Genomic DNA, 23,768 nt, shown 5'->3' on the forward strand with positions numbered 1-23,768 from the left:
TACAACATTTGTAATAAAACATGTATACGTTGGTCTTTATTGTGTTACAGTCTAAAATATGAAAAAGACCGACTTTTTCATGCATTGTTATGTTTGGTGGCCTCTATATGGCTGCTAACATGCTTAAATAAGTAAAACACAAACTTACATGACAAATAATTAGTGCACATGCAAAGATGCTGCAGATGGGAACATTAATTAATTATATTATATTAATTAAATCATTTAAAACCTAACAAAGTCACATGTGACTATCCTGAATTTCTCACAGAGCCAACAAATTACAATTACAGTTAAAATGTCTTTAAAATGCTCATGCACATGTTTAAAATATGATGAAGAACAACTTTAAAATATTATTGTTCAGAGTATGGAGGGGAGACAGTACTCAATACCCGGGCATGAGGAAAAATGTTTAAACGTATTAATAAGAAGATATGATGTGAGCGACAGGAGACCGGTGGCCAGGTGAGCCATGACGAGACAGTTGTGTGACAGTGAGTCGACAGGAGGGAACAGCGAGTGAATAGAGTTCATCTTTCACACAAATAATGAAGCAAAAGTTTCACAGGAGGAAGCAGGAGGATCTGTGAATTGTGTCTCGTGAAAAAAGAAAGCTGGTATATCGTGTATGTTTAATTTGTTTTAATTGTTCACAAACATTAAATAAGTAAAATCTGACTCAACTGGCAATTGTTTTGTTCTTCTACATGTTTGACAATTTTTTTTCTCCACTAAAAACAACAGAGAATAACTCTAACTGCTCATATTACCATTACCAGAACTTTTATATACTAGTATAATAATAACGAATACTACAGTTCTGAAGTAAATGACAACTATGTTAATCTCAACGTGTCTGTGTGTGTGTGTGTGTGTGTGTGTGTGTGTGTGTGTGTGTGTGTGTGTGTGGACCCTTTCCCCCTGAAGCCATTCAACTCACATGGAACTTCTGGATGATCTCATTGGTGGGCTTGTCCAGCCACTCCTCCACACTGATCTCTGGCTGCTGCTCCAGGTCTGAGGCGTTGGGCGTACTCATCTGACGCTTCACCTTGGAGTGTTTAGGCAGCTCCAGCTCCTCAAAGCTCTTAAACTCTGAGATCCTACACACGCACACGCACACGCACACACACACACACACACACACACACACACACACACACACACACACATTACTATGTGTGTGCTATTTATGTGCAGAAAATAGAACAAATATGCAGTTAACTGCTTAACTGCTAGTTTTTCCCATTTGCAATATTTCCCATTTAATGTAATGAGAAAATTATAATGATGCGAGCATCGTTCCTTTCATATTTTTTTTATTTTCTGCTAAACTACTCTATTGATCCTGAAAAAAGTAAGTTCTGACCTCTGACCAATCATGCATGAAAACTGAAGGAAGCTCTTACTCTGCCTCATTAACACGCAGGAAGTCCAACTGCTCCACCACTGCTCCAGATATCAGGGTCTAAAAGGTTGATGAGAGAAATGATCAGAAACATTTCATAATTTGCAATGTGATTATATACTACAACCTTACTGACAGGCTGAAATATATAAAGTCCTGATGACCACTCAAAGTGCTCTACAGCACAGTTTTACATTATTTTTTCTCTGAGAAAGGGCAATTTGGGGCTCAGTATCTTGCCCAAGGACACTTGGCACTCGGAATGGGGAAGACTGGGATCAAACCGCCAACATTGTGGTTAGAGGTCGACCGCTCTAACCCCACGCCACAGCCGGCCCGATAAGAGATTGAACAGTAATATACCTGTCAATATGTGTGAAGAGGAAATTATACGGTAGGGCTCAAAAATACAGGAAGCTTTATAACTCCCAGATGAGAGCTTTGTTTTGTGACTCAGACAAACAACTCTTTGAAAACTGCCGTTCATAACACAGAACACATGGAGTAGTGAGGTATGAACGAACTTCACTGTTTCAAAATGTTTACAAATGTGTACGGCTGCAGTAACAAGTGAGCGTCTAACATGGTAATATGATGATAAAAGTTTGAGTATCTTAAAAGCATTTCTGTGTAGGAGTATAGAGCACAGTTCAATATGACTTGCTCCTGTGGTCAAAATGTGATATTAGCCATTCCAACTGAAGTCAACTCCAAAACAAAAGTAAGAGGAATATAGGAGAGGAGCGATCCTGCTCCCCATAACAATGAGATGATGAAGAGGGGAAGTGTTTCAAAGCTGTGTAGGAGTTAACTGTGAAGTGAATAGCAAATAGGCGAATGGAAGGAAGCACTTAAAAGCCAAACCGTATGAGGAAGTCTCTGCTGAACACCACAAACACTCCAGGAGAGAAGTTCGGTTTGGAAAACCTGTCATGAGTTTGACAAAGCACTTGCTAAAAGTTACCAATTTGAAAATAATTCTACTTCTACCTTGGTCCCTGCTCTTGGCCATCATGAAGATTGATTGTTTTCTGCAGCTTAAACCCATGAACTCAGCCATGACAACTGAGAATTATCTGCAGTAAACTGTAAACAAACTGTCTACAGTAAAGTGTTGACAATTCATTGTAATTTCATGAACACTGCTGTGAGTATTCCTGTGAGTCAAACTTGCACAGAGGAAGCATCTCCACATTTAGCAAATTAACCAGTAAAAGGAAGGACATTAATGCAATAGGGCTCTGGATTGGTAAGAGTCTAGTGATATTCAATTTACATTACAACATTCTTTGCTAGTGGTCAGGGTTGAAACATAAACTAACATTAGTAGTATTTTTTAGAATCAGTACAGTATTACAATCTAATACTGCTACAATCAAGTGTATCAATATCCCCAGTATGCAATAATACGATGGCCATTTTAATAAAAAGATATTTAAAGATTTTAAAGAGGCAATTTCCTACAAGTCTGCGCGGTTCTTTCTTGAGAATAGACACAGTTTACAGTGCAATATTTTCTAATGAGCCAAAAGAGTAAATAGTACATTATGTGTGAAACATTTACCAGAGTATAACTTAATAAGATGCTACACATTCCTCATTTTAACACATTGTAACACTAACAAAATTACGACTTTATTCTCTTCCCATTAAGGCTTTTTTCCCATAATATAATGACTTTTTCTTTTAATATGATGCTTGAAATCTCAGATGTGACCGTTGTACTCAGTCGTACAAGAATAAAAGGAATTGCAAGGACCTATGCATCTTCTTGATTAAGATGACATGTTGGATATGAGGACCTTGTTTGCTCACTCAACCAGCAGAACTGGAGATATATATAGAAGTTTTCATTTGGAATCTTGTTTGTGTCCAAATGCTGAATGTACATCCCATATTCACTCTACTTTTAGCTCCATTTCTGGTCTCCACCAACTCATGAGAATCACATCTGGATCTCCAGATGCTAAATTCTCCACTACGTATGTTCACCAGTTAGTGGATTGTTGAGTGTCTATTGTTTAATGCTGGGTAGGTAACATGCTTAAGATGTTAGAATGCTCCACAGGGAGCACACGAGCAACTGCAGAGCCAGGTGATAGTTCTGCTTTGTCACTATGACTTTGCAGTACATGTGATCCATTGTCAATGTCACAATGTTGATTACAGCAGTTTCAAAGAAGTTTAGTGTTTTCATCCCCTTTCCAATAACTAATTGAGTAATCATCTTGAGGAAGCTGGGAACAAAGTTAACAATCATTACTATATGATTATAAAGTGATTTTTACTGCAGCTTTTTTGTGGTCCTTTCTTTTTTAGATTTATTAGCCCTTTGTGAGGGCATGTTAAAGTCCACCAGGGAAACACCGACACTGAAACCCTGTCTGACTACTCCTCTGTTGTACTGTGGCTGCCTTCATTAGCATCTATGTCACTTATTATTGTTCCATTCATGCCTCATGTCACATGCATAGTATAACTCAGTAATGTAAACTGATTGTTTTGTGCATGTTAGCACAGAGCCTTTGATTCAGATTTCCCTACAGTCCTCTCAGTGCCTCAAAAGACACATTTATGGATTTCTAATCTTTTAATATACCATTTAAATTTCTGTTGCTGCTCCAGTGTGTTTTTCACAAAAAGCTTCACCCCATCGCTCTTTAAAAAAAAACGAGGCTGAATCAAGCTCCACCTTTCCAAGGCAAACCAAAACAGACTGCCCTAAAAATTGAATCTGACAGAGCGAGTTCAACACACAGATAAACACTTGCATTGCAATTGGAAAAGGAGGGACTCCAGATTAAGGGCTGGGATTTTCTTTTCACATTTCACCAGAGAAAGAGGTGAAGCCCTGAAAAACAATTTGTTGAAACATTTGTAATATTAAGCCCACCTTTATTTCAGAGACAGCTGTAATATCCGCAGTAACTGAGCAAACAGAAGAGAGCGGGTGGCATGTTCTCCCCTGATAGCATCTTCTATGAAAACCCTTCACAATATGTAAACCATCAACACGGCAGAAACAATGATAGCAACACTGATCCGATTGAATTGATATGAATGTTTTAACACCACTGAGTTAGAGTATACAGGATAGGGCTGGGTGATATTGCCAAACATTTTACCAAGATAAAAATGTTTATATCGACAATTTTCACGATAAATGTCTAAAGATTATTTCTTTCAAGTTTAAAGACAGATTTTTGCTCCCGAGTGAAGGTTTTGAGAATGACAAACAGCAATACAATTTATAAATCTGATCATTTATGTGTTATACCTCCTCATTGTGCTTACACAATGCAAAATAACTATACATACATATATTGAACCTCTTTTATATTGTTATTATATTGTGATAATTTTTGTTATTAGCCCTAATACAGTAAACACCTGAGCACTTGTGTTCAGCAGTTGGATGATACTAAAGTGAGCCACCAGTGCTAAACACACTGAACTCCCCTGATCATTGAGCTATAAGAATGTTTAGAATCTTACTTAAAACCAGCGAGACTGAAGGCTGTTGCTATTTGCTACTTTATATTTTTATTTTCTACTTGCTGACAGTTTTGTGCTGTTGTGGGGTTTCAAACCTTCTTGTCGATACAAGAATAATTAGAAAAATGTCCGTCTTAGAAGTTATACACCAGCATTTGTTATATTCAGTATTTGCTGAATAGTGACAAAAGGGAGTCTGAACACACCATTGTATTATATCATAATTAAAATTATGTTTATCTAGTGATTAAATACCTAATTAATTTTTTACAATATGGGCAATGCTGTTGTTATACAAAAAAAACACAACAAAATACTTTGACTGACTAGTAACACAGAGTGTTTAAGAATGAGTGTTTAAACAGAGTGTTTAAGAATGACAGAATGAAAGACTAAATACATCAATACATAATAAGCTCATTACATTAATTAGATCCACAAACCTGAAGTCTGTCGACATGAACCTTGACCCCACCGATGTTGCCTTTCTTGAAAGATGCCAGCATGTCTAAGACTGGGTTGAAGCGGCTCCCCCTGGTGACACACAGGTCAAAACATTTTGTGCCCTTTCTTTATTTTCTCTTTCACAATCACAACATCAGCGTTAAAGCTAACATTAGCATGTAATAATCACAGCTGAAACCTGTGAATATTAAAGCGCTCTTCAACCAAACCCTCAATGCTTTGTTCGCTCCGCTGTCATCGTCTCTACAGGTCATCATCCCGATCAATAGCAAACTAATGACTATTGAGTTGCTTCTGTGAGAACCCACTGACTCATTCCAGATGCTGCGGTGTGAATGTACAAGCGTTTGTAGCACATTAAACATATGGTTCTTTGGGTAATGGTCAATACTGCTGTAATAAGCCCACCAGCCAAGCAATAGTGATACAAATGAGAAACATTATCACCGAATCAGCAAGCACCTACAGTAGCACCTTCCTGATAAATTGCACTGACTCTGTCAATAAGTTTTGTTGTGAGCTTCAGCCGGATCAGACAGAGAGAGAGAGATAAAGGTGATATATGGAGAGATTGGAGGACGAAGAATGCTATGAAAAAGCTATAATAGGACAGGAAGAGAGAAAAAAAGATAAAACAGCTATTATGGAGTGTGTGTTTATTACTTGATGTTATCCTCACGGATGAGAACCAGGAAGAGAGGACGTCCCTGCATCTTCCAGCACTGTTTGATGAACTGCAGGGCGTTCTGCAGACACACACACACACACACAACACACACACACACACACACACACACACACACACACACACACACACACACACACAATTATGAAAGTTTAACTTACCTGGCAAATACAAACTTTGATTTGAATCTGACAATGCAGAGCTTTAAAATATAAAATAAACTAAAATTGAAAGGTGTTATATTTTGAACAGAATTAAGAAGTGTGGTTAAAAAAAATGCTGAAATCATTGAGGGCCAGGATTAAAATAACAAAATTTATCGTTAACTAGTATCAAATAATTCAGAGGACATACTTCAATTTGAATGTGATTATATTTAATATTATTGTTTGTTTTTTTACTTGCTGTAAACACGATGATAGGTGAACAGGCTTGATACAAATCATTGGCTTATTATTAACCTCCACCAAGGAAGCAGAATTATGCAAAGAAATCTGGATCTAGTGAATATAAATGTGGTTTCATTAGGGGACTGTTGGGCCTTGGCCCCGGAGGGATGAGCTCCCCGAGTGGCATTCTAGTGTTAGTTCTGAGCACATCACAAGTGGTTGGCTGTGGAACCGTGACACCACAGAGTTCTGCAACTGTGACCACGACTTACCGTGATGTCATCAATCAGCAGCATTACATCCTGGGACAAGTAAAAGTCACTTAGATCAAACACTATTGGGTAGCACACCACTGTCTTGCCCAGGATACGATAAATCTGGAAGGAAACACACAGACATACACACACACACACACACAGTATTGCATTAGAAGATGGATGGCTCACAAGTAGCCACGTATACATTATTCTGGGCAGCGTATAAAACAAGTCATCAGTCCTAAGATAAGGAGGACACACAGGAGCTACACGACCACTCCTGATGACACACATACAGAACATACACTTCCATGTACATACAAATCACCGTTTCACACATGCAGATTGACACAGGGGACACACACACACACACGAGCGTCTATATAAAGACACACTGATGATGATAATGTCCTCTGGCAGTCTGCCATCTTCTCCATAAATGTTCCATTATAATATTGTCTCAGCCATGCGTTGGGAGCCATGATTCATTTTCTTGGCGATGCCTTTGTTTGAGAAAGCTGCTACAGCTCAACTTATTTGTTCGTGCTGTGACCTTCATTTGGGAGAAACTGCGAATAACACCAGCAAGAGATATTAGCACCAAGCACACATCTACTGTACGAATGCAGAATGGCACAGCACAAAAATGGACACGCACGCACGCGCACGCACGCGCACACACACACACACACACACACACACACACACACACACACACACACACACACACACACACACACACACACACACACACACACACACACACACACACACACACACACACACACACACACACAAAGAGTGCCTCACAGCAGTTTAGCATATTAAAATTTAGCCAAATCTATTCAGCATTCAGTGATGCGTACTGTATGTGTGAGGAGGAGAAAAGTTCTTGAAGCTGAATATTTTCTGTGCCTGTGTGGACTTTCCAAGCAGTGGTTGACTCCTCTAAGCTTGAGGCAATGTATGCAGATCAATATGTGGGAGGTGTTATGCAGTCACCCATGACCTGTGTGGCAGGGCAACATGAACTGCACATATGAGTGAGTGTGTACATGTAAGTATCTGTGCAATTTCATACCTTGCAGGTCCCGATGCAGCCCACTGGCCTCTCTGGACGCCCACTCAACCCCAGCTTCTTGTTAATGGCGAGGAAACGGTATGCCTACGAGAAAACACACACACACACACACACACACACACACACACACAGACACACACACAGAGATACAAGCAATTGAGCAAAACCACATACCATTGAACATATCTTGAATAATTGTTCCTTGTTCAAGCACGTTGTGTACTTCAAAAAAGCATAGAAAATAAAAATAGTATATTTAAAAAAAAAAAACACTTCTAAAAAGAAAGCGGGCATTTGAGGGGCCAATCAGACTTAAATTGGGGCCAGTGCCCCCCTGGCCCTGTCCCTGGATACGCCCTTGGATTTCAGAGAAAACTAAATTGTTTATCTATGCAGTTCCCTGCGATCGTATCAGAATTGCTTTGAGATTAAAAACACGATATTTGATACAAAATGTTAGCACAGTTCCATTTCTTGACGTAATGAAAGTGTGAGTTCGTCATCCGTCTGTCCCACCGAGACATTTGTGTTGTTGCAACTCATAATCGGAAATCACCTCCATATGGCTGAACCACCTTGCGATATTAGCTCTGTGTAATGTTATGAGATGTGGAGATAATGACGGGTCCCCACGCTGCCATCAGTGACATGGTTAGTGGACCCAAGTGCACTGGAGCTGATAACAGTGTTGTTGTGAGCTGCAGACGCCCATATGAAGAGCTGAGTCCTCATTACAATGAATAAAACGACAGCACGTTGCTTGATGGTTTCCATATGAGTCACACACTTTATGAACACAACATTTAAAAAAATGTATAAACTCACAACAGTGGGTCTTCAGTTTCCAACATAAGTCAACAAAAGCAGGCTTCTCACTTCTAGCTGACAACTGTTGACTCTGTCAACTGAGACGCTAACTGTTGCTAGGAGATTTAATCTGATGGCCAATAAATGTTAACTTCGAGGTGTGTCTCCAGCTGGTTTTAGTTTCCAGCTGACTTGTTTTTTAGAGGGAGAACCTGTGAAAGGGTCTACAATGTGCACATAGACACAACAAACACCTTACTCTACAAAAAATATACCCAAAAAGGCAACAAAAATGTAAAGTTTATGATTTATATATACCTATATATAAATATATAATGTATTTTCAAATTATGTTTCACGACAAGGACTAATTCGTGAGTTTTGGAAATAGAACCCTAACTCCTGACACTCCTGATCTGTGTCATGGGAAATAACTGTGCTGTAGATAATAAGTTGCTATGGTAACATGTGCATCTTATGTAAGAAAAGCTAAACACAGTGAATAAGCTCTTTCTACAAAAAAACACAACACCTACATACATGAGAACAGTGAAATCTACATACCACTCTATATAATCTACTATATACGAGTAGATACTATATACAGTGTAAATGGTTGTCTTTCTCTGTATGTTGGCCCTGCTATACACTGGTGACCTACCCAGGATGAACCCACCTCTCACTCAATGTCAGCTGGGATTGACTCCAGAGACCCTCAAAGGAAAGAGGTATAGATAATGGATAGATCACATGTATTTAGTACATCTATATCGCTAATGTTTCTGAGTGATGGCAATTTTGATTCACATTTCTTTAAATAGAAACTTGTACAATTTTATCTGTAACGGTCCAATTAATCATCATGATGAAAATTACTCAGCCCAAGAAAACCATTTGTAAAATGTCTTCTGTGGCTCAGGAGGATGTTTTTCAAGTCTGACCAAATACCCCAGATGTCAGAGCTACGTTGGATGTAGCATTTAAATGTAACATTTAAAAGTTATACATCACACTTTTATAACTTTTAAAAAACGTTTGTAACAAGAAGTCTGTGCTACAAACGAATAAGCTGGTGGAATAAATAGACGATTACAGGATTGATATAGACTGGAGGTGGAAAGACGTCCTGTATTTTGACTGTGGGAGGGATTTCTGCCTGCTCATTGCATTATCTGTTCTCACACTGTGACTCCATCTGGTAGAGGTACAGTCGTTATGTCTCCAGACTGCAGCCTGATCACAATCCAGAGGTCAAGTCCGATCTCGAGTATAAAGTTTATGAGCAGAAAATGTTACCATCAGCAGAGTAGAAGTGTCCAGAGCAAAGAGGCTGGAGGAGAGCTTGACATTTAAAACTCAACTTCAATAGGTTTTTGGCTGAAGAAGAAGACGGGCTCAGGTTAGCCGAGGCCAACGCTCACATTTAATTGGTGGAATGAAATCCTGTGCTGTCAGTCAGAAAGACGATGTTTCACCCACAAGTTCGATTTATGGGCTGACTCAGCTTGTTTTTAACACAAGCGCCAATTTACAACATTGTTATGGCTGAAGTCTAATGGTAGCAATGCTGTTTTTTGTTGTGGAGACAAATAAAAAGGTACAAGCAAGAATAGAAATCCTTGAGTGTTTTGCTGCACTAATTACCCAATTATCAGGTCAAAAGGCTCCTATACTAGTCATACAAAACAGACGACTAAGTCCTACTGTCTCTGAGATGCATTCAGCGATGGCAGCAAGGAGGATACAGAAGCTCAATTTCCCAGAGCACTGCTTTGGTGCTTCAGTTAAAAGCTTCTCACCGCTGTGTCGCCCGCAGTCAGACCACGCTGATACAAAGATGCAGAGAGAGATGAGATGGACATTGATTTTTCTGCTCTGCTTGCTTCAAGCCCAGTGGTGTGACATGCTCGCCACAAGATGTAATTTACTGTACAAGTGGGTCTGTGTTCGTTACACTTCTGTGTTCTGATGTGTCGGGGTGTGAAAGCACTTACTCTCCTTGTGACAGCCTATAAATGCAAAATTTAAACATCCTATCATGAAACGACATCAGCACACCCACACACTCGAGAGGTTCTGCAGGAAATCTGCCTATCAAGCCCTCGGTGCTGCATTCTACCGCCTCACACTAATTGCAATACACAATGTCAGCCAAAAGGTGGTGCTCTGCTACTCCTGTGCACTTGCTAACAGTTGTGAAAGGCTTGCAGTGAACACAGGAGTTGGTGTTGGAGAAAATAACAGAAATTAAACAAAAATGGGAGGGAGAGTACAGTCTTTAGGTTTTAAAGCAGAACAATATTAATTGAGGATAAAGTGACTGCAAATCACTGGCCAAACAGACAAGCATGAGACCTGGAGGAGAAAAGCGAAGGAGGCTGGAGGAACCTTCGCACCCAACACTTCCTGTGTACAGAATACCAATGAAGAATGACAACTCACACAGGCAGACTATCAAAGAATCCTTTCATTCCCTCACATTTCCACTGACCGCGGCACAAACAGCACGCCTGACAGGTGGGAGGGACCATAAAAAGACATATTTATAGGCTGCCTTTTAAACGTCCACAGTGGCCACAAGGTGTGAGAGGATACCACCGGCTACTGCTTTCAAAAGTTTCAATTCACTACAGAGACATTCCTGTTTGATAGGAGCTCATGTGTGCTGTCATTGCTGGGTTGGTGCCCCAGACAGTGTAAAGGTGTGGATCACAGATTTATTTTTACAGTTGATGTTGTCATCCAGAGGGACTTATAGTAAGTGTAGGGGCTGAGCATCTCTCCGAAAGGCTCGAAATAATACTTGTCATGTCTTTTGAAATTTGGAATCAAACTTTCTGCTTCAGTAACAGTTTTTTTTACCTGCTGTTTCGCCCCATGACAATGTGTTCAAATAAGAGAATAGCATTTTTTAAATGTATATCTCAAAACGAGCCATCCTCATATGTACAATGAAAGAGTTGTTGGTTGCTATAATTGTTCTTCTTGTGGAGCAATCCCTTCCTAAAGGACTCAGGAATTGGGCTAAAATCTTCAGTCCTGCTCCTGCGTACAAATGAAGCAGTCTGTTCCAATTCACGTACAGCGCTTTTTCAATCATGTATCATTCATACACTGTCTGCACAGCTGCCAGGGGCAAATTAGATTTTGTTTATTTTACACAACATCAATACTAAATACATAAATGAAATGTTAAAAATATGAGTAGGATGTGGTAGAAAGCAGGAATGCCTAATATGAAATCATCTAACTATAACACAAGAATTAAATACTAAACATACAAATTTGGATTTCAGTACGTTGCCAAATGACATTTAGAATGCAAACTGGAGGTGCCAGGGATTGAACCAACGACATTCTGGTTTGTGACACAGCTGAATTTTTAACCTCAGGTGACGTCAGGCTTCTGCAGTCACAGTTATTTACGTCAAGTGAATCTCTTCCAAATGTACAATGTCTTTCAGATATACTTCTCTTGCAATCCCTTGTCAGCTTTGGTGTAGAGACAGCTACACAGAGAAGAGTTTTTGAACTCAAAAAAGGTTTGCTACAACAGCCATCAGTGCTTCTATAAGACAACATTTTGTGTTGTTTTTGTGTGAAAAGGTTTGTTCGTTTCTAAGCATGTTTACGTCAAAATTACTGTACAGATTTGGTTATTAGATTATTAAAAGGATGTGGTATAAATCAGGAAAGAACTCAATAAATGTTGGTGCGGCTCCAGAACAGGGGGTGAATCCAGGAATTCTGAGATTAAACACTTTAATTTCTCAGAGAATAATTCATGGATCTTGAAGACAAAAATGAGACATTTTTAGGGGACAGATATTTACGAGTGTGTCAAATTTGCTGCTGGTCCAAATAAAAAATTGGATCTTGTGAATTTAGGGCCTTGGCAGAGTTATGCAGTGACTGCCATTCTCGTTTCAGTTCAAATTAAATCTGTAGCAGGCTTGTGTTGCCCTATTCAACATTACATGTATTTCCATGAGCTCTTTAACAGAAGTAGTGTAACTGTTAAATGTTATTCTGATCAATATTTATAACTGACAAAATATTAAAATAAAACCCACATGGAAAGATACTGGAATATTCCTTTATAGTCTTTTGAGTCCTTCACTCAAAAAAATAAGGAAAAAGAAGAAACAGCTAAAAGGGAGGCTATTTTTGGGCAAAGCCGTGATTTGCAAGGGGATAAGCACTGGAGTATATGGGTGGGAATAACACATTGCAAAATGTAATTGCCACTCTCCCATCGTCAGGCAGCTGTTGTCAACACAATCAAATTGCTGCGAGGGACGAGGTGAGGTGAGCAAACGCAGCTCGCAGCACTGGAGATGGTGGCGACGCCGAGATAAACAGATTCTGTCGAGGAAGAAGGAACCGGCTTCGGATTTAATATTCAGCACAGGGCTCGCTCTGACTCACTATTGCATATCCATCTGAGAGGCAGCACGCAGCAGAAAGAGGTGCACGGGGAAGGAGGGAGAAAAGTAACAGGTATGACAGTTCAAAGGGAGATGATAGACCTGGAAGGGGTGAGTTGTTTGGCGTAATAAACATAATGCGGGCGGGGCAGGATGCAGTTCCAAGAGGGGAGAATAGGGTTAGAGAAGCCGATGTCACAGTATACTGTGGTAGCAGAGGGACAGAAGGTAGAAAGGGCCCAGAGGAGCGGAGCGAGCCCAGTGAGATGACATGATACGAGAGATTGTTTATAGAACAAGGGGTGGAAAACAAATGCCCCATCCCAGACGTGACAGCTGAGGAACAGAGGCTAGGGAGGAGGCCAGGGTTTGAATGACGGATAAGACGGGAGAGACAGAAGACTGGGAGATGGAAGACTTCAAACAGTATAGATGCAGATGAGGGACAAAGAAGACACTGTGTTTGAGTGAAGGATACAATGGGAGTAAAAGAGACGTTAGAAGCAAGGGATGTTGTGCTCGGTGTCTCAGATATGACAGTACAAATGTTGTCATCTGCTGCAGATGAAAGAAGAGGAGTGGACAGGATGAAAATAGCAGCTAGTGTTGGATTTATTACTCAAAAAGTTACAACAGACTATGAGTTACAACAGACCAACAAAGTGTGCTGAAAATAATTCCAGATGTGATATCCTCTCTTTTGTTATCTCATTGGAATATTTAGACCCAGAAAAAGACTCTATCTGCTATTTCTAACCCAGGATTTGCGTTTCTTCCATCCAGGCAGTAGCTGAGCAAAGCCACACGTAATTGAATATATTTAGAAAATTGTTCTTTGTTCAAATACATTGAGTATTTCAAAAAAACGTAACAAATTGTATATTTATGGACAGGACAGAGGCGATTCTGGGGCCAATCAGATTTTAGTTGGAGCCAGTGCCCCCCTGGATACACACCTGCATCCAGGCAAAGTTGGGTAATTTATTTTACCCATCTTACCTTCCTCACTCTGTTTTCACTAGGGTTTAATTTGAAAGGGGTGGGTCTACTTCCAAATAGAAATAAATCACTTATAAAAACCTCCTACTTACACTTTGAAAGGAACACCTTACCACTCAGAGAGGCTGTGTCATTGACTGATTGGTATCAAGGGACCAAAGTTTGCCAAAAAAGAAAATCCCGACACCATTGCTACTCCAACCAGTCTGGCCATCCTCCTCTGACCTCTCTCATCAACAAGGCGTTTCCATCTGCAGCTGGATGCAGCTCACTGGATGTTTTCATTTTAGGCTGCCCTCTTGAGTAGAAACTCTAGAGTCTGTTGTGCATGAAAATCCCAGGTGTACTAGCAAAACTTATACTAGCCTGCAATCATGCCAGAGTCAAAGTCACTGGGATCGCATTCCTCTCTCTTTCTGTTTTTTGATGGATAGTTTGACTGAGGCTGCTGACCTGTATTTCTATGATTTCATGCGTTTTATGAATTGAACCGTTACCACAGGAATGGCTAATTGGATAAATGAGCAGGTGTACAGTTGTTCCCTTTCAAATATGTAGTAAGTTTACTTTCTACTTTTTTATTGAGGATGTTTAATGTTTAAAACACATGCAATGCCATCAAAAAGTAAATTGTATATAATTGTAATTGTATGTGTATTAAAATTGATTTAAATTCTATTTAAAATTGATGAGCGGCTTATCTAGTGGATTCAGATTGGTATTGAGGACTTTGTCTTACTAAATAAAGAAAAAGACTTCAGGACACTATCATAGATTTTGGATAGTGAATTTAAATGATCTGTTTCAATTGTGCTCCTACAAAACTTCAATGTTAGTCATTGTAAGAGCAACATGACTGCTGAAAACATTAAGATTAGAGTCATTTTACTATAGAATATCACCTTCCACTTGTAAGAGCCATTAAAAGAAGGGTTTTAATCAAGTTCTTAAAAGCTTATTTTACTTTTGTTTATATGTGGACAGAACCCTAAGGATGATGCTTATTAGGCTTATTAAAAAACAATCATGTACCTTAAAAGATCCCTAAAAAGAGCTGCTTCTCTCAATTCTAAATTCTATTTTTCTAAAGTTCCCAGGATTAACACCCGCGGCCTACAGCTCTGGTATATTTGCCTCAGGCTCCTAAACAACTGATCTGCTCATTGTGACCTTTAAGTGCTTAACTGCAGGAGTGAAACAGTTTTTGAGGTAATGACGGAAGTGACTTCAAATTATATATGTTTAATCTCTTCTGCAATCATCTAACGCACCCTTCTGAGAACAAATTTAAAAGCCACTCAGGTGCATGCATCTCCAATTTGCCAGAGTGAAACAGTGGCTGCTCCGCCATCATTCTGATCAATCAACATGAACAATCACTGTTCGACTCTGATTGATGGGACAATCAAGAAGAAAATCTTAAAAGCAGAAAATCTTGGACTGACAAGAAGATGGACTGAACGAGCCAAGTTCTGCCGGGATATGGATAGCTCAGATGTAATCTAGCTGACTGTAGGATTGATTTGTGTAGTTTTAGAGAGGAGGTGGTGGTCGGGCGCCATCAATAGTCAGTCACAGATGACTGGAAATCTCCTTTACACTTAAAGCTACGCTGTGAGGCCAGGCAGCAAGACAATGCAGCTAATCCTGCACTACAAAATGTCTGCAATCAGTGAGGTTTCAATTGAGGGTTGTTAAAACCCCTCCCTCGTACGACATCTGCTTAATTAGCAACTGTTACTAGGCACAGCTGGTCTGTCAAGCTTTCCGTTCATGGGGCTGTAGTAATGAGTATTCCAGAAATAAAGGGTTTGGAGGATGGAGTCTTTTTAAAACAAAGAAGGCAAGAGCAAAAGTGTAAGGAATTGATTAAACTGTGTTTGTCTGCTCAAAGGTAGACTGTTAGCAATAGAAAGCTGACACATTCATAGCACGAGCTGATTTTACAGATACTGTTAGCTGCCATATCGAAATCACAGTTAAGACTTGGTATTAACATCCGGCCTGAGTGATGTGATCATAAGAGGTCAGCGCTAAGTACAGTGCACGCCCATGCATCCTCAATGCATCCTAAGATCTGATCACTCAAACCACAGTGAGAGGTGGTCTAGGACACATGTGGCCACATTCTTTAAGCTGCATGAAAGCAAAAGCATCCTGGGTCACATATGAAGCACCGCCTTCTATGCTGACGTCCTCTGACCCTCTACAGTTTAACTATGAATCAAACACATTTTTACTGCTTGTCAGTGTCCATATGTTGGTAACCGCCACAATATCAAGTGTACCAATACACAATGACACTTTTCTTAAATATTTCTTCACAGCTGCCGCACGAGATTCATTCAGCCCCTCCTGACTCCTCTCTATCTCTTCTTCTAAAAGGCGATTGATTGTTTTCACATTAGCTGTAGACATATTGCCTTTCTTTTCGCACTGACAGTGATCGGCTAGCTGTTTTGCAAGCTGTTAAAATGAATTTGTCAGATCTCATCTGTGGGTAGGAGCCTCTACATTGTCTGAGCCAATATGTGAACTGCTTCATTAGGCCAAATCGCGGTTAGCAGCTAGTTAGCATGGCTAGCATCCTTAGTATAGCCTTGGTTTGCTGTGTGTAGTCCAAAGACCAGTGGTCACCAAGCCCAAGTTCACTTTTTTTCCCCAAACATAAGCCGAGATCTACCACCCTGATATCTTCCAAAAAACCCACTTAGAAGGGTCATATTTATTATTTTTGCAATTTCTGTTGAAGGATCAATATACTAGCATAAATATACATAAATAACTTATCTATTCAATGCACAATATTCACATTGATATCAATTCATATTCACAGCATCAGTTCGATGCACAATATTTAGCTTCTCAGTTCAACAATATGTTCTGCAGAGTTATGCTACTGCCGCACAATTGCATAAGCTTTTGCATCCACTGCCATAGACTGTATAAAAATGTAGTGTTGTAAGTTAAAAAACACAGTGGTGGGCAGGTGACAGGTGTCGTAAATAGATCGTAAATACCAGTGACTAGTGCAGAGTCATTTGACCCAGGAATAAATTGCGATTATATCCTTTCATACTGCAGACAAAAGCCGGATACGTGTGTTTAAGGTGGTTTGGTCCAATGTTAAATTGGGTACATTGTACTATAATACTGGGGCAAACTAACTTCTATACAAAAACATTGTTGCTCCTTTACTTACATTTTAACACATGGAAAACTAGTGACAGCTAAGTTTGTGACAGGCGACAATGCAGCAGGTTTCTCATTTTGATAGAAGCTAGGGGCAGTAAAAAGTCTGCTGCAGATGGAGTTGCAAATACTTAATGCTCGATACTGCAGCTAAATCGTTGCTACACACACGCTCCACCACTTGAAGATGAACAGTCCAATTGACAAGACTGTGTTTGTGTAGGATTTTTGTTCTCATTATGAGTTTGTGATCCTAAACACCCGTCATCTTCAGCTGCCCAATAGAAATGTAAAAACTGAATGAGGTTTACTTGTTCCTGAAGTCAAGGACCCAAAGTGATCATGAACCGTATCACTGTAATCTGTATATGTGCCATTCAATAGCATAATGCTTGCTGTAGCAACAGTACCAAGGTGTAAATGCGTTACCTTGACCAGTTCTTTCTGAGGCCAGATCTGGATCGGCTCCACCTGCTGGGGCGTCTGAGTCTGAATGCCATAGGTGTTCAGAAACACCTGCAATCTGTACATGCACAGAGAGAAAAGAAATATTATATCAAACTGACAATTTGAACATGTAGCTGTAGCTGGACAATAACACTCACACTGGCCTACAGCAGCCAAAAATGCAGCTTCATTATTTATAGTAAAAGCTATACTTGCTAGTACAACCTTAAAGTTTAATGAGTTAAGACCTGTCTTGTGTTCTTGTAAATATATATATCATGTAAAACAGCTATCTATGAATAGAGAAATATTCACAATATTATGAATATCATGTAGCTGATCCACAGATTATTATCGTATGTAGCATAAGAACACAGCTGTGAGAAAGAGGCTGTAGGAGTCATAATGGGGTTTTGGCAGAAGCAATAATTAAAGCTACAGGTTAACAGCCTTCACATTCCTTTGACCCTGTTTAACACTCATACACCCACTCTCTTGGACATGTTTCCTAGCATGCCTACACAAACACATGCACAAAGGGAAAAGTGACAGATGATGGTAGAGGTCAAGCTGAGCTCCAGCTTTATGAGCTCACCACAATAACAACACAGGGAGAGCTGAAGGAGAGATATGTGGAAAATAGCCATGCTTCATGGTCTGCATGAACACATAGACATATTACCTCTGGCTCTCAGCAATAAGGGCCACGTGAATCACAACATCATTCACTATGGGTCCCTGTGAAAAAAGACAGAAAAGAGAATTCAACATGTGAACCACGTCCCTGCTACATGTTAAATATGTCGTTAATTACATACATTTTACTTTAAATGAAGGTACAATGAACTTTCTGTCTTGGATTTACATGTTCGCCTCATGTCTGTGTGGGATTGCTCAGCGTAGGCCGGTTTCCTCCCATAGCTTTAATTCATGTGTCTAAATTGACCATGGGTGTGAATGTGAGCGTGAATGATCTCTAAGTGCCCTAGTGACCTGTCCAGGGTTCACCCTGCCTCTCGCCCAATGTCATGGAGCTGTGATTGGCTCCACACATTCTGAATAACCAACAAAAGTTCACGAGTGTTGCGCGAGCTGTGGGTTGGGATGGAAGGATGTGGGAAGTGAGAGAGACGAGCAGAAATTGAGAGAAACATGAGGGTGTTAGACTGATGCTTTGTCCACTTTGTGCCCACATAGTGAGATGAACTGAAATTACATCAAAGTAGAATAATATTATCGACAAAAAGAGGAAGGAAAACCACCAATTTTTAGTCTAATTCTTTGCATAACTCAGATACCAGAACATGAGTTCCAATCAAAAATAAATGGAATGTTTCACAATAATTTTGAGCCTTTTATTCAGGAGAAATGCATTTACTTGTTGCAAGTGAGGATTTGATTATTTTCTCTTTTTCATATCCTCCTGATTTTTAATACTGAAGTGTCTATAACTAATGATCAGACAAAACTGTAGCAATGTGCATTAGATTTGCAGAAAACAGCCACTCAGATTTCACACACTATCCAGGGGTCCCACATCATGTCAGATGAAGTCCTGTCTTATTGGGAGACAATCCAAAAGATTCAAATTCTTCACCTCTGCAATATCTGATTGGATACAACATTGAAGTGGTAAACCACAAATATTCAATAGTTCAGGGACATAATCTTGTTATTTTCAGAGGGCTTCAAAAAAAATTTAGTTTAAAAAGGTCTGTGGAGTTTCTGCTTATGGTAAATGGTTTTGTATTTATATAGCGCTTTTCTAGTCTTGATGACCACTCAAAGCTCTTTACAGTACAGTTTTACATTCACCCATTCACACACACAGTACATCTATTAGCAGCACTTTGTTGTTCTATGAGGGGCAATTCGGGGTTCAGCATCTTGCCCAAGGACACTTCGGCATGCAGATGGGAAAGACTGGGGATCGAACTGCCGACCTTCAGATTGGAGGACGACCGCTCTACCCCTCAGCCACAGCCGCCGCTTATGACAACTTTGTATTTAAAACCTTCAGCTCTAGTTTTATAATACAGTAAATACATTTATAGATAACGCACAACACAATGGCCGTTAATGTATACAGTATGGAAAGTGCTTTTGAGGCTTTGTGACTGTACTATAGGTAACATCAGTGACAACTGAAACTACAAAAGCCTGTTTTTCCTCTGCTTTCCTATAGGAAGAAAGTCAAGGTAACACATCATAACACTTTAACAACACACAGACAGTAACAAATGGCCAGAGTAGAGCATCACGTCACTCATGGTGCCTGCAATGCAGGGTGAGAGACAACATAGAAGAGACAGAACAAAGAGAAAACAAAGATAGAAGAGAGAGAACCGTCATTACAGTGGTTTTATCTCCACAATTCGCAGACCATTTGGGCTTCTGGACAATCAAGGAAAACACAGACAAGACATTGCAGTTGTTTGTCTTTTAGCGGAGCACCTGAACACATAATAAATCACATGCAAATTCAGGCAAAAATGTTGAAAGAGAAGTTGAATTTTGAAGCTTTCGCTTTGCAAAGCTGAGACTGCATCAATGTGCTTTTGGAATTTGACGGGAGAATAAGGAGAATATCTTTACACAACCTGTGTTGTCTTTAGTGACGGAAGATGCTTTATTTGTCTGTTTTCTATCACTCTTTCTTTGTTTGTTCCCCTGTTATATTTATATGCCTGTAAATGTGAAATGAGTGTGTGCATCTGTCAATTTGTCCTGTCTTTACAAGTCTGATTCAGGAGAGGGTGAGTATTTCTTTCTACTTCGCTCTGCTAAAATCCACATTTACAACTCTTTTCCTTTAACTTTTATTCATGATTGGTTCAGCGTTGTTAACAAACATTTATTTTTCTCCATACAAGATTGTATGCATCTGTGCACATTTAAATGTCTCTGTACTGTATGTCCGTCAATGCCTTTCATCTTCTCTGTTATTGTAGAAGTCCTATTGATGTGTGTGTGTATGTGTGTTGTTAGTAAATTGCAAAGAAATATGATCATCTTCATTGCACTGAGTAACAGTGTATTCAGGGCCGTTTAGGAAGCAGGCAGCAGCTTCTGACTCACAGGAGCAGCAGCCTTTCATCTTGTTCTCATCGTGGGTATTCGTGCACACACACACACACACACACACACACACACACACACACACACACACACACACACACACACACACACACACACACACACACAGTCTTACACATAAAACCACAAGAGCACAAATGCTTAGATTCAGCCAGTGACAGAACTGTAAGAGAAGGAACAACAGAGAAATAAGCATGCTCATTGAGGCGTTTGTGCATGCACATGCACACACAAACCTTAACAAGAGATGACACTCATTGACTTCATGCATTCTCTAGTCCCTATGATGCCTAACACCACACCACACCACACCTCACCCAAACCTAAACCTTATTATAAGTGTGAAACCCTTAAATAGCCCATTGACGGTTTGTCAGAAAATGAAAAAATGGTCCTTCCAAACACACACACACACACACAATCTTGTACTTCTATCTCAGTCAATGGATTCCCTAACCCTTACCCAAACCTAATTCTAACCCTTACAGCCAGTCTTAACCCTCAAACAGCCCGGCAAAAGAGTGTGTGAGAGAGAGAGAGAGAGAGAGAGAGAGAGAGAGAGAGAGAGAGAGAGAGAGAAAGCTGGGAGCCATTTTGTTTGGTCAATCTTGTAACCAACAAGCTCATTTTGATCAATCAGAGAGTAAAGAGAGAACAGAGAGAGTGGGGGTGGCTGAGCAGAAGAAAAGAACCAGCAGAGCTGATGAATCTCTCCTGATGAAGAGCAGAGCAATGGCTCCTAAAATACTGCAATGCAACTCTCATTAGCGCTGACAAAGCATACAAAGGACTCATTTGGCAAAGGACAAGATATGGAAATGCATAATGGAGACACAAGAGAAATGTACGCTCGCTCGCTCTCTCTCTCTCTCTCTCTCTCTCTCTCTCTCTCTCTCTCTCTCTCTCTCTCTCTCTCTCTCTCTCTCTCTCTCTTCTCCGTGCACCACTGTCGAACTATGTCGACAGACAACTGAGAAAACCACAGGGAGGAAAATGAAATGAGGCCTCAAATGTTTCTTTAAACAACCTTTTCAGAGGAGCCCAAAAAAACATCAATGCAATGTGACTGGAATGGTGTCAAGTCTGAAAGTGAGGTGGAAAAGATATGCCATTTCTCCACAGGGACTCTGCAACACACTGCAAAAGGGTATTTAACCAATCATATTGGACCCTGGATGTCCCCAATGGTGCGCTCAGGTCTGAAAGTCACACCACAGCTCAGGACAAATCTAACAATTAAAGACCTTTTTACCACTCCCTGGATTAGATTTCAGATTAATTAATAATTAGGTATTATTCTGATATTGAACTATTCTTGCAAATACACAACACATAATATCAATATTTTGTGTTCCTTACGGAAAACCCGTTAAAAAGACGGGCATGCAAGAGCAGCAACCTCCGAGTTGCCAACAAGCTCATGCATCTGTTAATCTGAGATTTAGGGGTGAGGAAGTAAAAGTTCTTATTGTTAGTGTGGTACCAACCACAACTCTCAATAAAATCATTTGAAAACCACAAAATTTGGCCTCTATTGTTTTTCCACTGAATTGATGTGTAAAATGAAATTCATTTATTCATTTATGAATTAAAGAAAATAAAGCTACACCATTAATGAAATACCCCTTGTAGGAGGAGTGCTTGAAAACAAGCAGAACAGTTTGGTGAAGCTTGTGGTTTTAGCAGGAGTTGGCAGGTGGCGAAAGCAGCGTGGCTGGACAACAGTTACACACACTGAAGTTTGGCAAAGAGCTTTAAATATGGAAATAAAAACAACAGAAACTTAGCAAGATGGAATGACAAAAGGATTACTCGTCCTTTCTGTTCCTAAATAGAGCATCCTGCAGAATTTGGTCTGGTTCGACAAAATCACACTAACATTTATACCATTTTACCAAAAACTTGCTTGTAATCAAATGACTTGAAGTATAAAGGTACTTAATCAAAATGAAATGGTAAACTATGGCACTTACAGATAGGAATTACAGAAGTCTGTGCCAAAGGCATTTAGGGCATTTTTCTGAAGCAGCACAAGGACATTTATCTTCACATGGAAAACACCAGCTCAGCAGTCCCAGAGTCACAGCCCTATGCTGAGGAACACTGGTCTGAGCCAGTCTGACAAATAGTTATTTTTAGATGATAAAGCTTATGTTATTTCACCTTTCATCATAAAAGAAAAAGATGAAAAAACTAAAAATAAACAATGATTTAAACATACTGTGATGAGTCATCAGTTCTGCCGAAGCCTCCTATTTTAACATTCCTTCATATTCCAACCTTCTTAGTGCTGACGACTAATTTTCCATGAAGAAGGTAAGTTTTCTTAGGGAACTTGTTTTAGTGCATGTTCTGGTACCTGACTACTATAATGTCATTTACTCTCATTAGAGCTCCTGTCTATAAAGAAGGAAGACATGAGTATCCAGGATTCATTTTCTGAACATTGTGAGAAAGTTTTCCATGTTTATATACAATCTATGGCTAGTTATTAGAACTTTCTCCCTATAGATTGACCTCATACTGATACCTATTACATGGACCTGCTCGACGATTAAAGGAATCGTTCAACATATTGAGAAATATACATTTTTGGTTTCTTTAAGTACCTCAAGGGTTAAAAAAATACACTTGGGAGGCCATAGTGACTTCTCATATCTCAGGAAGTCACTGTCTGCTGATTAAATTTTTCGCTCAGGTTTTTAATTTAGATCAAAGAGCCAAAATTTTATAATTGCTGGTAGGCGCTGAGTTGATGCCATCTGTTTTTCCCAATGCACCTGAACTTCTCCATCACAGAAGCTGTTGTAAGAAATGTGAGTGTGTGTCTGTGGCTGGAAAAACAAACACAAGGAAAGGAGTGAAAAATTTACGAAACAGGTACATCAACAAAAAGAAATAGCAGATACTTGTACCAAAAAACTAATTTGAATAAACCGACTCTTCCTTTCTGCACAATAATAGTGAGAGTAAGAAAAGAAACAGCTCTTACTGTGATTGTAAAACCCATCAAAGGG

The 23,768-nt window shown here is 39.7% G+C and overlaps 1 protein-coding gene across 5 annotated transcripts in view; it reads right to left on the minus strand.

The window, feature by feature from the left end:
• Positions 1 to 23,768, minus strand: part of phkb (phosphorylase kinase, beta) — a 102,007-nt gene that overhangs the window by 9,534 nt on the left and 68,705 nt on the right. For all 5 annotated transcript variants that reach the window (XM_034570793.1, XM_034570802.1, XM_034570775.1 and 2 more), the window contains 8 exons: positions 18,338 to 18,393; positions 17,638 to 17,731; positions 7,784 to 7,867; positions 6,718 to 6,822; positions 6,035 to 6,117; positions 5,350 to 5,440; positions 1,413 to 1,471; positions 944 to 1,106 (listed from right to left, as the gene is read on the minus strand). In XM_034570793.1, the coding sequence (XP_034426684.1) occupies positions 944 to 1,106; positions 1,413 to 1,471; positions 5,350 to 5,440; positions 6,035 to 6,117; positions 6,718 to 6,822; positions 7,784 to 7,867; positions 17,638 to 17,731; positions 18,338 to 18,393 (735 nt within the window). The remainder of the gene's footprint in view (positions 1 to 943; positions 1,107 to 1,412; positions 1,472 to 5,349; positions 5,441 to 6,034; positions 6,118 to 6,717; positions 6,823 to 7,783; positions 7,868 to 17,637; positions 17,732 to 18,337; positions 18,394 to 23,768) is intronic.

The sequence above is a fragment of the Hippoglossus hippoglossus genome, chromosome 3, assembly GCF_009819705.1.
Source record: "Hippoglossus hippoglossus isolate fHipHip1 chromosome 3, fHipHip1.pri, whole genome shotgun sequence".
Classification (NCBI taxonomy): domain Eukaryota; kingdom Metazoa; phylum Chordata; class Actinopteri; order Pleuronectiformes; family Pleuronectidae; genus Hippoglossus; species Hippoglossus hippoglossus.